This window comes from Mauremys reevesii, linkage group 25 (genome assembly GCF_016161935.1).
Source record: "Mauremys reevesii isolate NIE-2019 linkage group 25, ASM1616193v1, whole genome shotgun sequence".
Classification (NCBI taxonomy): Eukaryota; Metazoa; Chordata; order Testudines; family Geoemydidae; genus Mauremys; species Mauremys reevesii.
This window is the reverse complement of record NC_052647.1, coordinates 12,053,772-12,067,791: the sequence shown is the minus strand read 5'-3', so window position 1 is coordinate 12,067,791 and position 14,020 is coordinate 12,053,772. Positions and strand designations below refer to the sequence as shown.

Sequence of the window (14,020 nt, the reverse complement as noted above, 5' to 3'; positions counted from 1 at the left end):
GCTTTTTTTGGCCTTGGTCTTCAGTGTGGGAGCTGACCTGGTCTGTGGTGTCCTGGACAACACAGTATGTGGAGGACGTGAGCAGCCCTCAGTGGTGAAGGAACAGGTTCAGGACTATTTAGAAAAGCTGAACATGCACAAGTCAATGGGTCCAGATCTAATGCATCCAAGGGTGCTGTGGGAATTGGCTGATGTGATTGCAGAGTCATTGACAATTATCTTTGAAAACTCGTGGCGATTGGGGGAGGTCCTGGATGATTGGAAAAGGCAACTGTAGTGCCCATCTTTAAAAAAGGGAAGGAGGAGAATCTGGGGAACTACAGACTGGTCACCCTCACCTCAGTCCCTGGAAAAATCATGGAGCAGGTCCTCAAGGAATCCATTTGAAGCACTTGGAGGAGAGGAAGGTGATCAGAAACAGTCAACATGGATTCACCAAGGGCAAGTCGTGCCTGACCAACCTGATAACTGGCTCTGTGGATATGGGGAAAGCAGTGGACATGGTGTGTCTTGACTTTTGCAAAGCTTTTGATATGGTGTCTGACAGCATTCTTGCTAGCAAGTTTAAAAAAGTCTGGATTGGGTTAATGGACTATAAGGTGGATAGAAAGCTGGCTAGATTGGCGGGCTCAACAGGTACTGATCAACGGCTCAATGTCTAGTTGGCAGCTGGTATCAAGCGGAGTACCCCAGGGGTTGGTCCTGGGGCTGGCTTTGTTCAACATCTTTATTAATGATGTGGATGATGGGATGGATTGCACCCTCAGCAAGTTTGTGTATGACACTAAGCTGGGGGGAGAGGTAGATACACTGGAGGGTAGGGATAGGGTCCAGAGTGACCTAGACAAATTGGAGGATTGGGCCAACAGAAATCTGATGAGGTTCAATAAGGACAAGCGCAGAGTCCTGCACTTAGGAAGGAAGAATCCCATGCACTGCTACAGGCTGGGGCCGACAGGCTAAGCAGCAGTTCTGCAGAAAAGGACCTGGGGATTACAGTGGACGAGAAGCTGGATATGAGTCAGCAGTGGGCCCTTGTTGCCAAGAAGGCTAATGGCATATTGGGCTGCATTAGTAGGAGCACTGCCAGCAGATCGAGGGAAGTGATTATTCCCCTCTATCCAGCACTGGTGAGGCCACATCTGGAGTTTTGTGTCTAGTTTTGGGCCTCCCACTACAAAAAGGATGTGGGAGAGGGAGAGAGAGACTGTCTGTCTAGTGGAGGGCACTGAAAATAATAGGGAGCTGGGGCACATGACTTACAGGGAGAGGCTGAGGGAACTGGGCTTCTTTAGTCTGCAGAAGAGAAGAATGAGGGGGGATTTTGATAGCAGCCTTCAACTACCTGAAGGGGGTTCCAAAGAGGATGGAGCTCGGCTGTTCTCAGTGGTGGCAGATGACAGAACAAGGAGCAATGGTTTCAAGTTGCAGTGGGGGAGGTCTCGGTTGGTTATTAGGAAACACTATTTCACTAGGAGGGTGGTGAAGCACTGGAATGGGTTCCCTAGGGAGGTGATGGAATCTCCATCCTTAGAGGTTTTTAAGGCCCGGCTTGACAAAGCCCTGGCTGGGATTTAGTTGGTGTTGGTCCTGCTTTGAGCAGGGTATTGGACTAGGTGACCTCCTGAAGTCTCTTCGAACCCTGATAGTCTAAGATTCCTCCCATCAGATGGGAGTAGATGGGGCTGGAGTAGAAGTTAGCGTCAGGAAGACAGTTGCTGATGTGTGGAGGGGTGTGTGGCTGCTTGGAGTACAGGCCTACATCATCTTGTGTATTGAGCTGGGAGAACAGATGGCACGTAAGGACTCGTGTGAGACTTCCGTATCTTGGGTTATTCTGAAGATTGTGGCAGGAAGGTGGCACTGAAGCAAAGCAGAGAACAAGGGAAAATAAACCAAGGAGAGCAGACCTCCATGACAGACTAAACACTTAGTCTTCCTGCTGGTTCCCGCCCACTGCTGTTGCAGGAGCAGATGTTGTGTCCACGGAATCTGTATTTCCAGTCTCGTGGGAAGTTGTTTATTCCACATGCTTGGAGTGAAGAGTTCATTGGACTTCCTCTGACGGCTCATTTTCTCAGCTGTCCCAGTTCAGCTAACCTGTACTTGAGCTGGGTGTAGCAGCATTCTCCATGCAGTGCTTGGTGTGGCGGGCTTCAGGCCCACACTTCGCTCCAGAGCTGTGGTGCGCTGCAGCACAAGGCACCAGCTGGGCAGAACAGTGTCAGCCCCCAGCCTGCTCTTTGGCGCTCGCCCATTTAGCCACCCATGATGGTTGGATTCTGCACAACTCGGGCATCCGACTTGTTAGACGCTAACCTTTCAAATGTGAAGTGGGGTCTCACCGGCATCTTCTTACGTCTGCAGACTGCTTGAAACAGACCTGAGAGGAAAACTGTGTCATAGTCTGTTAACCCTGGGGTCTAATGAGGGCAGCCAGTGTGCCAGGCTTGCCAGTTTGCACACCTAGTGTGCAAAACTAACACAACTGGACACAAATGTCACTCATGTGTAATAGCTAAATAAAGGGCAAAATAATGGAGATGCCTGGCAGGCTTCTTCACGCTGTGGTGATGTGCTAATCTGACCCCTTATCGGAGAGAGCAAATGGCACAGCTGCAGCGCATCACAGTGATAGTGGAAGCTATAGGAGTAGGAAGGGCAAAAGCTTCCCACTGCAGGGGGATTTGGAGAAGGCCAGATGACTGTCTGGCTGAAACAAATGGGAAGGCTCTCAGTGCAGCGTTTCTCTCTCCCGTTTCAAAGCAGGTGAAGCCGGGAATGCTAGACAAACGGCTCAGAAAACCTGCATTACGTGTCCCTCCCTCCTGCCCTAGCAGCTCTAACTCTTGTTCTCAGCGCGGTTGTAGAGGAGAACTGGAGCCGTTAAGTCTGCAGTGATTGTCTCTAACAAAACAGCATGCCTAGGATGTGGAGGAGCACGATTTCCGGGCAGAGGAGTCCAACGTGTAGGTCTCTCACAATGGCTCTGCACGCTTGAGTTTCTACCCAATAGAAAGGGGTGGGGGTGACTCACTCCAAGAGCTCTGTCTGTGTCCGAGGAGTGTTGCCAGCTCTGTCTTCTGCAGTTCATCAGAAATCCAGCCCTTCTGGGAAATAATTTGAGACACTTACGCCAGTGTGGCTTCCAAGAATAAAAAGAAAATGACTGAGTCTCTTTCCTTTGTTAAACTGTCTGTCTTTGAGTTTGCCATGATGAGCACATAACTTCTGACAATCCTGTGATCTCTGATCATTATTAAAATGTTAGTGGCTGGAAAACCAGCCCCTTCTGCTGTGAACTTTGATATCAACCACTTACAAGCTGTAAGGCATAGGGGCACCTGAGGATACAGGAGCTGTGCCCACCCCCCCCCCCGTTTGACAGTGCTGCTGTGCTTGTCTCTTCAGCATGATGTGCATGTCAATACAGCCCCTTCTATCTACGCCAGCTCTGCTGTAGCATAAAACTGGCGGCATCCTCGCCAGAGGCCTTGGGAGAGGTTGTATCCTGGTAGTCAGGAGAATGAGAAACTCATTCCTGTAACGAGGTTCCAGCCTCTTTCCTGTTTTCCTCTCTAAGAACTGACTATGGGAGACTTGGGTGAAAACTGAATGGAAGGATGGTGTTGGGGCTAGAGCGCTGGGTTCTGCCACAGATCCCCAATGTCTTTGGGAAATTGAGGTACAACAAAAGGCGACTGACTTGCTGTGAGCTCAGCAGGGCCGGGAGCACGTACGGGGTTTGCCACAATGGAGTCTCTAGGGGTTACCATTATACAAACAATAAGGTGCTTGTATGCTACTGCTCACTGTAGTATGGGAATGCCTTAGTTTAGCCTTGTGAGTAACTCATCTCTTTTTATTTCCTTACAGAGACTTTCTTCCCCGTGGGTCTGGAATTGTCACCCGACGCCCTCTTATTCTTCAGCTAATCTTCTCAAAAACAGGTACAGTGGGGAGCTGGACAGCTTGTTGCTCCATAATGCAAAACACCAGCTGTTCCCTTAGGGATATGGGCTTAGGGATGTTTGAAGTTTGCTCTTCCATTTGGGTAACAAGTCTGGTACTCTTGGCAAATGCTTCTTTCAATATACACAGCAGATCAGCAAAAGTGCAAGTCTGTTTGAATGTCTGTCAGTGTTCGAGACCCTTGTAGTCTTGCCACTTAACAAGTTTATGAATATGTAGGGAACAGCTCTGGCTCTCTTAAATGCTCCTGGAACAAGGTGGCGTGGGAGGTTTTTGTAAACTGCTTGAAAGAAAATGTGCTGCTCCGGAGCTGAAAGCTGCCGTGTAAGTGGCAAATGAGCTAGGAGGCTTGCTTTGTGGAATTTGGCATTAGTACTGTCATTTCAGCGTGCAGCTAATCAAGAATGTGTACCACAAGCATAGATAACTGGGGGGAAACTCTTTGGCAAATCGCTTCCGCATTAGTCTGTCAGTTTACACTGCAAGTTGAGCAGTATTGATTAGTCCAAATGAACTTATTCTGATTTGTTTTAAACAAATCCAGTCCTTCACAAATACAAAACTCTGGCCTCTTATAGTGGGGTAGATTGTCATAATGGTTTCTTCTAGCCTAAAATCTTGGAAATCCATGATTTCTAAAAACCAGCAGTAGCCCTAAAGGTTTTGAGAACAAACCCACGTCGGGTCTGGGCAGGGGACCTATCACTGCATGCATGAACATTACCAGAAAGTTTCCTTTTCCTTGTTACATTTTCCTCTCTGTCCCTGGCCTCGGTCCCTCCTGGGTCAGGCAGCATCACTGATACTTATGCTGCTATTCCTCAGAGCAGAGAGAGAGTTGGGCAAATTGATCTGTTCCCATGTAAAAGACCAAATGGAGCTGTCAGACTGAGCTCCCTGCTGATACTGTGACGTGGTCGGTTCACACAAAGCCATTCCTGTTCTCCTAATGAAAAGGTCAGGGAGTTGCTGCTTTACCACTGTTACACTTAGAGGGGGTTTAATTTACTCCAGCAGATTGTGATGGCAGGTGCTGTTTAATAAATACAGCTTTGAGGCACTGTGACACTTCATAGCTATTCTTACACAATCATGAGCATTTAGTGATCCCAAAGCACAGGGACAACCCCCTTCTCCCGGTGTGAGCGTAAGTGATTTTTGCAGAACTTCAACTCTTCACGAAACAAACTTGCTTATAAAACCATGGCCAAATCTTTTCTCCTGCCACTCTAACAGTTCCTTGTTACTGTGTGAGTGATGGTCTCTGAGGTCCCACAAGTACTCCTGTTCTTTTTGCAGAAACAGTAGAAACAGACCTTGATATTGGATCATGGCTCTCTGCCCCAGATACTGATTGTGATTAAAAGTGAAAAGGCTAAAAACAAGCCCCAGCTCTAACTTGAGCATATGCTTAAAATGCCAGCGAACCTGATCTCTGGGAAGATTTCTCTTGTTAAGTTACTTTGAATGAAATATGCATGAGGATTCCCTTGCTTTGGCCTTTTCCCAGGAGGGGTGGATGGGCCTCTCTACCTCTTGGGTTTGGAGAAGTGCAGTCACAACAGTCGACAGCCATACATGATAGGTGGGAATTCTGTACTGAATACAAGAAGGGTTAACTCTCTTTTGGGGAGAGTACTTTCCATTCAGATCTCCAAGGGAAGTGGGGGAATAGATCCACCAGCAGCTAACTCTTGCATTGCCACCCCTGACAACAGGTGGGGAGCAATAGCTAATAAGGGTCTGTTCCCATTGATCGGCAGATGAGGTGGTTGTCGCCAGCCCAATAAGCAAGCATATTAAATATTATGGAAAGTGACTGCAGCTTGGCAGACTTCTGTCTTTGGAGCATTGCCTGAAACTTGCACCCCAAATGTGACTGCATCTTCGAGGCATTCCTGGAGCAACAATCCTGATATCTGGTGTCCAAAATACGTGAAGAGTTAGCAAAATTTCAGTCAGACTGTGCTCATTGGTTTGTGAGACAAAGTGGGGATTTTCTCTTACGTTGAATGCTGTGCCTCAGTTTCCCTGTGTATTGCACCAATGTCTAGGTGGTGGGAATAAGCATGTGACTTCTGTGGGGGCTGCTCCAGCTGCCTGCATAGATGCTGTGGCCTTTGTAACCTGAGACCCAGGAGGGGGATGCGACCAGGTGACTCTTGGCCTGGGAAGCGGAACAAAGGCCGGGCAGGGGTCAGGCAGCTGGAAGCGAGTCTGTCTCGGCTGGCTTGGCGAGGAGTCTGTTGCACAGGACCAACTTCAGGGACCCCTGGAGCGTGGTGGATTTGTTTCCAGAGGAGTGGAGGCAAGTGGGATTAGCTGGTGTTGCTCTGAGGCAGTGCTGCTTGCACTGCTGCTGGAGTGACTGTGCTGGGTCCTGTGCCTGTTAAAATCAATGGAAGAACCTTTCCCTTGACTTCCGTGAGCTTTGGCTTGGGGGCCTAAACTCCCATCCAGAGCAGGGTTCTGAGCCCCCCAACACGCTCTACAAACGCCACGGCCCAGCTGTGCCAGAACCAGCACTAGGGGTAGCAAGCAGGGCAGCTGCCTGGGGCCCTGTGCCACAGGGGGCCCCACAAAACTAAGTTGCTGAGACTTCAGCCCCACGTGGCAGGGCCTGGGGCCCCGGGCTGCAGCCTTGCGTGGCGGGGCTCTGACCTTCTGCCCTGGACCCTCGCGAGTCGAACACCAGTCATGCTTGGAGGACCCCCTGAAACCTGCTTGTGGCCCCCTGGGGGCCCCTGGCCTCTGGTTGAGAACCACTGATCTAGAACTAAGCACAGGCGCCATTGCTAGCACTGAGGAGACTTGGGCAGGTGTTTTAAAGAAGGCCAGAGGTCTCTGGTTGGACCTTCCTGATTTGCTCGCTGCCCTGCGTGCGTACAGGCAGCAGCTGCTTTTGGTGCATCCAGCATAGTTCAGTTCAGCCATTTCAAGCCAACCACCCATTCGAAGGCGTCCCCAAGGTTGGAGGAATGTGGCTGGGTTAATATTTAAACGCTGTCTCTGCAGTAAAATAGCTGGCTGGTGAAGGTGAGCCTCCAAGCTCTTTATCTCCCAAGACCCAAGTCCAGGGTTCTTTGTCTAACAGCTGCAGTTTGGTGGTTGGCTGCAGGAGAAAGTGAAACCTGAGCGGCAGGTCTTGGCTGATAGATAAAGGAGGACAAGTGATTTTCAGCTGCAGTCAAATCTTGCTGCCTTTTCTCCTAATGTAATGCTCCGTGCAAGTGATGACTGGAGAGTTCTGCTTGAAGTGCAGAACATGCTGGGTGTGGAGGCATTCGCATTTCCCAGGAGTCATGCTGCTCTTGTCAATACTTAAGGGCTGTTAAATCCCAAATTAATAGCTCTGTTGTTCCCTCTTGTCTTCCGCTGACTGCATGGAGACTGCTCTGGGACTGGATGGGTGCAAGCCACAGAGCAGATTAGACAAGGAGTTGTGAAATGTGCCCCACAACTGGCCAGCTATTTTGGGGTGCCAGCGGGGCAGAGCCTGCCTGCCCGCTCTCATGGCCCTGAAGGCAGGTGACCAGGGTTAGTGATTTAAACCCTTTTCCTAACTTTATTGCCCTCATGTAGAAAACAGCCTGTTTCTGGGAAATGCCAGTGAGGTCAGAGCTGCTCAAACTTTCTACCAGCTCGATTCCTGCTGCTCTGTCCCAGAGGGAGGCAGTGCAGGCCCAGAGTCGCATGAGCTTGCGTTGATAGACCCTCCACTCCTTCTTGGTGTCTGGGCCTGTATTTGTGCAGCGCCTGGCTCAATGGATCCTGGGCCATGAGGGGGCTCCTGGGTGGTACCACGATACTGTTACCAAGTATGCCAGTTAGGGGCATCAGTATTGAGAGAGAGAGAGCCCCGACATCAGGCTTTCCAGTTAGCATGACTGCTCTCCCAGCCTGCAGCCCCCTTGGCCTCATTCACTGAATGGGCTCTTCCTAGCAGTGATGAGACGCCTCCTCAGCGTGACCCACGGGATCCCAGGAGAGGCTCAGTCTGTCTGACTTTCTTTTCCTTGGTCCAACTATTGACATTCATTAGTGCCTAGGGGGAGGGGAGAACAGAGGCTCTCCTTCCTTGCACTGCTAACCCAGATGGGACAGGGGCAGAGCAGAGAGGGATGGTCTTGTCTCAATGCTGTGTATTTTGTCTAAGTGGCATTTGGTATCGAAGTGTGAGTCGGGGGGTAGGGGAGTCTTAATGTTTATCTTGGTTCTCTGGCCTGTGTTATATGGGAGGTCAGACTAGATCACAATGGTCCCTGTGACCCTATACTTGGATTGTAAGACAATCTGCGTACACCAGTGGCAGAGCTGGGGGAGTGAGTGTGTGACCCAGACAGACATGCTTCCATGGCTCAGTTTCCCCTCTGGGAGGAGACCCACCTCCCTCCCAGCGATGTCTAGGATTAGTGTGTAAAGAATGGACAGCACTAACCTGCTGCTCCTCACTGGAAGTGAAACTAACGTAGAACTTTTGTCAGCACAGATCCAAGCAGGGCTAACAGGCAGATACCTGCAATACCAATAGATTCCCTGCATGGGAGCAGGTCGTGTGGGCTAAACATTCAGCTGTCTCTGCTCCTTCCCTGCTTGGTGGCCCTAAGGGCTCTCTAGGTGGCCATGCTGTGACTCACCTGGCATTCACACACCTCTGTGATGGGCTGATAAGAACCTGAGCCTAGAATGTTGCAATCTGTTCTCTTCAGTCCACAGGCACAATTCAGATGCAGCCAGTGAGTGCCGTGGCAGGTTAGACTCAGACATAAGAACAGCCGCACTGGGTCAAACCAAAGGTCCATCTAGCCCAGTATCCTGTCGGCCGCCAGTGGCCAATGCCGGTGTCCCAGAGGGAGTGGACCTAACAGACCTTTCTTTAGGGCTCAAAACCCAGCAACGAAGTGTTTAAAACGATGGGCAGAGAATGAAAGGCAAACAGTCCTTCTGCAAACAAACACTGGCATTGATGTCTAGGTTCACCAGCTAGCACTAGTGCCGGAACCAACGTCCAGTGCGTGCCAGCATCTCACCCCCGGGCCGTTTCCCCTCTGGAAGGGAAAGCTTCACTTCATGTCCACATCAAAGCAGCTGCTAATAGCACAGAGGCTGCAAGAAAAATCTTGGCTGGTGGAACCTTAACCTATAGAGCCTGCTGGCTTCCATTGTCTCACTGCTTCCGCCTTCGCCAGAGGAGACTGCTAGGCCGGCTTAATCCCTGATCGGCAGCAGCCCCAAATAAACGCACCCAACTGGGTGATCTCTGGGGAAGGGAGGGGCTCTCCTTGCGTGACTATTTGGCCAGCTTGAACCTCTGGCTCTGCTCTACTTGCCACAGAACAAGGCTTCCTTGTTCTTCCCCTTCATTGGGCTAGAGAGGGCCACCTACAAAGCACGGTGGGTGTGTCTACACCTGGAGCTATCCAGGAACAGCTCTTGCACTTCACTTTCACACCGCTTACCTTTAATCCAAATTAACTGTCAAGCATAGACAAGCCTTGGGCCCTCTGATGTGAGAGGTGCAAGAGCAACGGAGCTTATGGACACTAGGAATCCTCTCCGTTCAAGGGTGGCTTTGTTTCTATAATGGCCTTGAATAGAGCAGTGCAACTGTAGTGTACAGCAGAACGGAGTGCGTGGGGGGCTGGCAGCAGTTTGCGTGGCTAATCTGGGCTCCACTGTAAGAGGCGTTGTAGTATTAATATAACGAAAGAAATCTGTATTGTCCTGCAGTTACCGTGGCTTATGGCAGGCAGCAACCTACCCTTTTAGCTCATTAAGAAGCTAAGCAGATCCCGTGCTGTGCCCTGTACCTGGAATCTTAAAGGCAGGTGGACTCTACAGCCTTGCTTGGAGATTATTGGTGTCTAAGCTCTGCAGAGGAATCGCCTACAGACGTTTCCTTTGAAAGCAAAATGGCCATTCACCCCCTCTTTGAGTGTACTTGGTGTGCAGCACTAGGATGCCTGGGTCCTATTCCCAGCTCTGCCACTGACATGCTGGGGACCTGGGGAAAATTGCTTCCCTTCGTGCCTCGGTTTCTATTTACATTGTCAGCTCTCTGGGGCAGGGGCTGTGTCACTCTGTGCAGCCTCAGTCTAAGAACTTGCTGGCTGGGTAGGGGAACAAAACAACTCAGGCCCATGTCCTCCTTGGAAAGCGACTTCTCTGCCCTGACCTCTGCTGTGTGGGCTCCTGGACCTTTACAGGGAGAGGCAGCTCAGCCTCCGTTTCTTCTTCCCCAAGGCAGCCTGTTGTGGAAGCACCCAGAGATCCTAATCAGGAACAAGCACTTCAGTTGTGCTCTGTGCTGTGTAAACAGTCCCTGCACCAAAGGCTTAGCTGAACTTGAAGGCAAGGTGCTTGTAGCAAACAGGAAGGCAGATGAGGGTTGGTTCTAGCTGTGAGTTAAGATCTGAAACCCTGTTTCTGGGAGGGTGTGCTCCCCCCTCTGGTAGCTGTTGGAAGAGCACTGGAAATGATGTGCTAGAGAAATAATTCTGTCACTTCCTGGTGATATGCTAGAGGTCTATAAAATCATGACTGCTGTGGAGAAAGTGAATAAGGAAGTGTTATTTACTTCTTCTCATAACACAAGAACTAGGGGTCACCCAATGGAATTAATAGGCAGCAGGTTTAAAGCAAACAAAAGCAACTATTTCTTCACACAGCGCACAGTCAACCCGTGGAACTCCTCGCCAGAGGATGTTGTGAAGGCCAAGAGTATAACAGGGTTCAAAACAGAACTAGATAAGTTCATGGAGGACAGGTCCATCAATGGCTATTAGCCAGGGATGGTGTCCCTAGCCTCTATTTACCTGAAGCTTGGAATGGGTGACAGGGGATGGATCACTTGATGATTACCTGTTCTGTTCATTCCCTCTGGGGCACCTGGCATTGGCCACTGTCAGAAGGCAGGATACTGGGCTGGATGGACCTTTGGTCTGACCCAGTATGGCCGTTCCACAGTACTGAGAGAGGTAGCTCTCATCATTTTTTGTACACCCACAGGTGTGGTGCTCCTGAGAGGCAGTGTCACCTCCTGGGGGTGGGTGTACATGGGGGGCTTTGAATCAGTCTCTAGCAATCATTGCTGCATTCTCCTGATTGGCCCAACTCTCCTTCATTAGACTGTTCTGACTTCCTGCCTCCAGCTCTGAATCCCCATAATGCTCACAAAGCGTAGTGTGACTTCATGACTGCTTTCTGCACCAGCATCTCTTCTCTGGCGTGTAGCTCAGTGGGCTCCCACAGAGCTGATGCTGCATTGCTGAGTTTCAACGGGCAAGGACCACGTTCAGTGTTGGTGTAAGCAGCAAGTCTGCTGGGCCTGGCTCTGACGCTGGGCTGGTAAAGGAAGGCTAGTTGCAAACCAGTGTGTTTTGTTACAAACCGGGGGGGTATCTCTCTTCCAGAATATGCAGAGTTTTTGCACTGCAAATCCAAAAAGTTCACGGATTTCGACGAGGTTCGGCAGGAGATCGAAGCAGAGACAGACCGGGTCACAGGAACCAATAAAGGAATCTCTCCCGTTCCCATCAACCTGAGGGTATATTCACCACACGGTGAGTGAGACTTGCATTCTTCTGATCAGAGCGTGTATGTCTGCAGGCTTCTAAATGCAAAGACTAGAGAAATGGGTGTGTGACACTTCAATGAATGGAAAAGAAACAGCATCTCAGGGAGGTTTGAAGGTCCCCAAAGACCAGGATCTGTTCCCGAGCAGCAAGCTTTGCAGTGATCTACGGAGGACAAACAGAATATCCTAGCTGGTCCTCTGTGCACCTCCTGCACACGCCCCTTCCTTCCCCCATACGCTGAAGGGATAAAATGTTCTGCATCGCTTCACACAGCATGAGCTCTCTGCTTTCCTCTCTCCTCAGTGCTGAATCTGACATTGATCGACCTTCCGGGTATCACCAAGGTGCCGGTGGGAGACCAGCCCCAAGATATTGAGTACCAGATCAAGGACATGATCTTGCAGTTTATCAGCCGAGAAAGCAGCCTGATTCTTGCAGTGACTCCAGCCAACATGGATCTGGCGAACTCGGATGCTCTTAAAATGGCGAAAGAAGTAGATCCTCAAGGTAAAACAAACGTGCCCACCTGCTGTGGTAACATAACTGCTGCAGAATCCTTGACCAAAGGGAGGGGATACCAGGATTCCCATGTGTTCTGCTGAGCAGCTCTCGCCACTGTGGGGAATCCCAGCTGGCTCTGCCAAGTGGAATGTGCTATTGGAACAGGGTAGTTTGATGTCATTGAATCTTTGGAAGGAAATCCTGGCTCTCTTCTCCTGGCCCCATTAAGGGCAATGGTTGCTGCTTCAGCCGGGTCTCCTGTTGACAAGTCATGTGTCATCGTCCCTCATCTCCTCCCCCATGACACTCTTCCTACCACCCTCCTGTCCTCCGACTTCCACTAGGTGTGTTCTTTATCTCCCAGAGTCCTCCAGGCAGACTCACACGGTGACCTGTTGGCTTGCTTGGCTGACAGCCATCGCTGAAGGGTGTGACTTGATGCGCTTAGCTCTTGCCTAACGAGTTATGTGACTCTTGTCACTCAGGCTGATGCACTAAACTGTCCAGTCATGGAGTTAATAACTAGCTCATCTCGCCACACAAGCCAGCTGTGAACACTGAAACTGCAACTTAAGTGCTGCAGGCTGACTTGAGGGTTATGGCTCCTGCTTTCAGAAGCTGAGAGCTGCTGTCTCTGCACGTCTAACTACAGACCTGGTCAGCTGCTCTCAACATATCTGGCAAGCTGGGGGATGTGATGTTGATTAGCTGCTTCTCCAATGATCTTTCTACCCCCCCTCTCAGGCCTACGGACAATTGGAGTGATCACCAAACTAGACCTGATGGACGAGGGCACCGATGCCAGAGACATCCTGGAGAACAAACTGCTTCCTTTAAGAAGAGGTAGAAACCACCATCCTTATGCAATCAGCATTCTGCTGAGGTCCCCACACACTCCTCTCTTCCCTGTCTTCTATAGATCATGAAAGTCCCAGAGCTCTTCTGCATTGCAGCAGCTGTGATGGTACCTGCCAGCAGGGGGTGTGCTCTGCAGGAAACCCTAGTTACCTTCTTGGAGATACTCCCCTTTGTGCAAGCAGTATAAAGTTCACCTTTGTAACTGTATCAATAACCCCAGGGTCCCTTGCAGGGAGCACAGGTGTTCAAGGCTGGTGCACCAGCTGTGCAAAGCTCTAGAAAGAGCTAGCATGTGGAATTGTCCTGTTGCAGGCTACATCGGCGTTGTTAACCGGAGCCAGAAGGATATAGAAGGCAAGAAGGACATCAGAGCAGCGCTGGCCGCAGAGCGGAAGTTCTTTCTTTCTCACCCAGCCTACAGGCACATGGCAGATCGAATGGGCACACCTCACTTACAGAAAGTCCTCAACCAGGTAGGCCAGCCTGAGGCTAATGTCAGTGCGTCGGCCCTACTTACTCGCTTAGGTGGAGGGTCAGTTAACTCACAGCTCTGAGTTGTAGTGGGGAGCGCATTGTCAAGGGATTCGAACAGGGGATGAGAAGTTGGATTGGATCTGTGGCCAGCCCACATAAAACATCATGTGTGATCTTGGGTAAGTCTGCTCTTGGGCCAGCCTGGGTTTCCCCATCTGCAGAATGACGAATGAAAGTCCCACTTGTCTGAATCCCTGTGCATTCTAGTGTGAATTCTAAGCAATGCCCAAGATGCTGGTAGCCAACAGAATGGAAGGGAAATCTCTTCTACTTGGCTTACGTGGTACAATTGGCCACCAGCGTGCGGTCAGTTTAGTTATTTTCCCCATTCTCGACATAGCTTGTAGTGAGGGGAAGCTCGCGCAGGTAAGGGGACCAGCAGTGCTGACCACTTCTCCAATCCTCTTGTAGCAACTGACCAACCACATCCGTGATACCCTGCCCTCGCTGCGCAGCAAGCTGCAGAGCCAGCTGCTCTCCCTGGAGAAGGAAGTGGAGGAATACAAGAACTTCCGCCCTGACGACCCCACACGGAAAACCAAAGCTCTGCTACAGTATGTTGCTCCAATCCCCTCTTC

At 50.4% G+C, this 14,020-nt stretch overlaps 1 protein-coding gene across 12 annotated transcripts in view; it reads left to right on the top strand.

Annotated features, from left to right (window-relative positions):
• Nucleotides 1-14,020, top strand: part of DNM2 (dynamin 2) — a 61,785-nt gene that overhangs the window by 12,293 nt on the left and 35,472 nt on the right. For all 12 annotated transcript variants that reach the window (XM_039514834.1, XM_039514833.1, XM_039514837.1 and 9 more), the window contains exons 2-7: nucleotides 3,877-3,950; nucleotides 11,385-11,534; nucleotides 11,853-12,056; nucleotides 12,795-12,893; nucleotides 13,221-13,381; nucleotides 13,854-13,996. In XM_039514834.1, the coding sequence (XP_039370768.1) occupies nucleotides 3,877-3,950; nucleotides 11,385-11,534; nucleotides 11,853-12,056; nucleotides 12,795-12,893; nucleotides 13,221-13,381; nucleotides 13,854-13,996 (831 nt within the window). The remainder of the gene's footprint in view (nucleotides 1-3,876; nucleotides 3,951-11,384; nucleotides 11,535-11,852; nucleotides 12,057-12,794; nucleotides 12,894-13,220; nucleotides 13,382-13,853; nucleotides 13,997-14,020) is intronic.